Source organism: Aspergillus melleus (assembly GCF_016097325.1).
Source record: "Aspergillus melleus strain CBS 546.65 chromosome Unknown contig9, whole genome shotgun sequence".
Classification (NCBI taxonomy): domain Eukaryota; kingdom Fungi; phylum Ascomycota; class Eurotiomycetes; order Eurotiales; family Aspergillaceae; genus Aspergillus; species Aspergillus melleus.
Genome location: NW_025763378.1, coordinates 1,158,578 through 1,160,869, shown reverse-complemented (window position 1 = coordinate 1,160,869; position 2,292 = coordinate 1,158,578). Strand labels below are relative to the sequence as shown.

The 2,292-nt window shown below is 48.1% G+C and overlaps 1 protein-coding gene across 1 annotated transcript; it reads right to left on the bottom strand.

Annotated features, from left to right (window-relative positions):
- Nucleotides 1-755: 755 nt before the first annotated feature.
- BMT1 (Beta-mannosyltransferase 1) lies at nucleotides 756-1,997 on the bottom strand (the record flags this gene model as incomplete). The annotated part of the gene is made up of 1 exon (XM_046094788.1): nucleotides 756-1,997. One exon carries the CDS (start codon nucleotides 1,995-1,997, stop codon nucleotides 756-758), a length of 1,242 nt encoding a protein of 413 aa, XP_045950767.1.
- Between the last annotated feature and the right edge of the window lie 295 nt (nucleotides 1,998-2,292).

The window sequence follows — 2,292 nt, the reverse complement described above, 5'->3', positions numbered from 1 at the left end:
AAAACCCCCTGGCTCTAACCTCACTGCTCAACAAAACAACGTACCGGTTCCCTATTGGTATACTGACTAGGTATCTAACATGACCTATCTGTAGGCCGTGACGTTACTAGGTGCAGCATATCTGGATTTGGCAATACTTTCCAGACCGACCAAAACGGTGGCAAAGATCTTACTCAACGACAGGATGATCATTGAGCGAACATGACCTTCACATGTAGTCTGAGAGCGTCATACTTTATAGCAAGATGACACCGAGACCCTCGCACCTGGGAACTGTGAAGGCTGTATGTTGGTAGACTTGATTGATCAAATAAGTCCATTTCTGAATGGAGGAATATAACGGGGATGTCTTACTAACTGTGGTGTATTTGGTTTAGACCTATACACGTGCGTCCATCTGGTAATTTATGATACTGTATGGCAGGATCGAGGAAGATATATGCATGACACCGTCGCATAGCTTGGGGGGCTTGACTGATGCTTCTCCCAGAGGATAGGCGAGAAATGTATACATAGCTTCCTGGAGGTCATCCGTGCAAACCCGGCTTCTAAGCACAGGGACACACCTATCGCTGACCTGTGTGTCCAAAAGAAATTCTTTGCACAAGATATCTCTGTTTCACATCTCTTGGCAAAGATCTGCTCCCAAATTCCTCCGGTAACTCACGAACAAACAATTATCATACGTGCAATTGACTATGTATACACTTGAATCTGTACAAACTATTTCTCTCCATCTCCAGTGTACCTGGTAATCATGGTTGCAACTGTGAGATGCCGTGTTCATTTGCTACCATAGTCTTTGCCTTTCCCTCGGACTTGATCAGATCCATGCGGTTAGAATTGGCAGCTGCGTCCAGAGAGCAATGTAAAACCTCATTACCGACGACTGACCATGGAAAGTTTCGCGTGAATGTCTCAATTGGTACGCTGCCATCGAATAATCGAAAATAGGGTAAACCACGAATAAAGTCCAAGAGGCCATGCAGGTGAAGCACACGGGTTTCCGCGTCAGAGACACTGAAAAACAGCGTAGTTACATCTTCTTGTTGAGGATAGTCCCAGGCCATGAGGCCACTTGGGATCAAAAGCCTACCATCCTCACAGGTGTGATCAATCTGTTGTTGGCTCAGTAAGGAATGTTCAAACCCCAGCGGGCCACTCGCAAACGCAACGTGGAAATGTTCGCCGGACCCTGTAAGTAGTACAAGCTCCGGTCGGTAGGTTGCGCCAGTTTTGCAGAAGGTAAGACGTGTCCGTGGGAAACCGGCATATACTTGCACCTCCGAAGTGCGCGAAAAAGGTACTGGGACAAAATTGGTTCCTCCATGCATCTCTCCGTGTGGATCCATGTGTGGAACATCCAGGTCACCGGAGATATGTTGTTTATAAACCCAGTCACAAATTCCATCTTCAATGCGGCACTTAAGAACCCTCAGCGGGCTCAGGCTATAGACGAAGTGAAGGTACACATGTGCTATTTTGCTAGTACCGCCATCGCCAGTGCTTTCGTGGAAGAAAGGCGCCCAGTTCTTTTCAGCCTTCTCTCTCTGCTCGCCTTGAATCGTGAGAGGGACTGTGACGCCAGAAAACGGCCTGTGTATCCACATTACACGTGGGTTTCCGGTCTCGTTCATGATCATGTTGAACACGATAATTGGCTCGGTGTCTGCCGCCGGGTCCAAGATCGTCCGGGGGTCCTCCGGTCCAAAATAGCTCCCGCCCTCCCGCCATAGCGCAGGTATGTCGAGGATAGTAGGAAATTGAATTTTTCTCCCTTCCCAAGATATGACATAGCCATCCATATGTTTCCATGCGGCGTCAAACACTTGCGCTCTCAGGAAACTGATTGTTGGCCCGGATGTGCTTGGTCGAGTGAAGGCCACACGGGAAACGACCAAGTAGACTAGCAAGTGAGGTAGCCAGACCCCCGATCCGGCGAACTGAGACCAATGATCTTGATTGAATGCCAGTAGCCCAGGGGGCCGATGAATCATTGGGTGTTTTCTCAACGAGTAAGCAACCTCGCTGGGGTTGTCTGAGAGAGGAAAGCTTTGTTGTATGTCAATTTGACCTGTTTGCCGCGTGCTTTCGCAATCAAGCTTATTGATGTTGCCATGATTGCAGAAGCCCACTAGCTCCATAGTTTCAACCAGAGGCATTAGATACTGCAAACATTTCCATCAGTATCTGTTATTGTTATGGGGATTGTTAATCGACATACTCCCTGTCTTTCGGAGAGAATGGACACTTTGCTTAGCCACCACAATGACAGGAGCCCAATGCCACTCA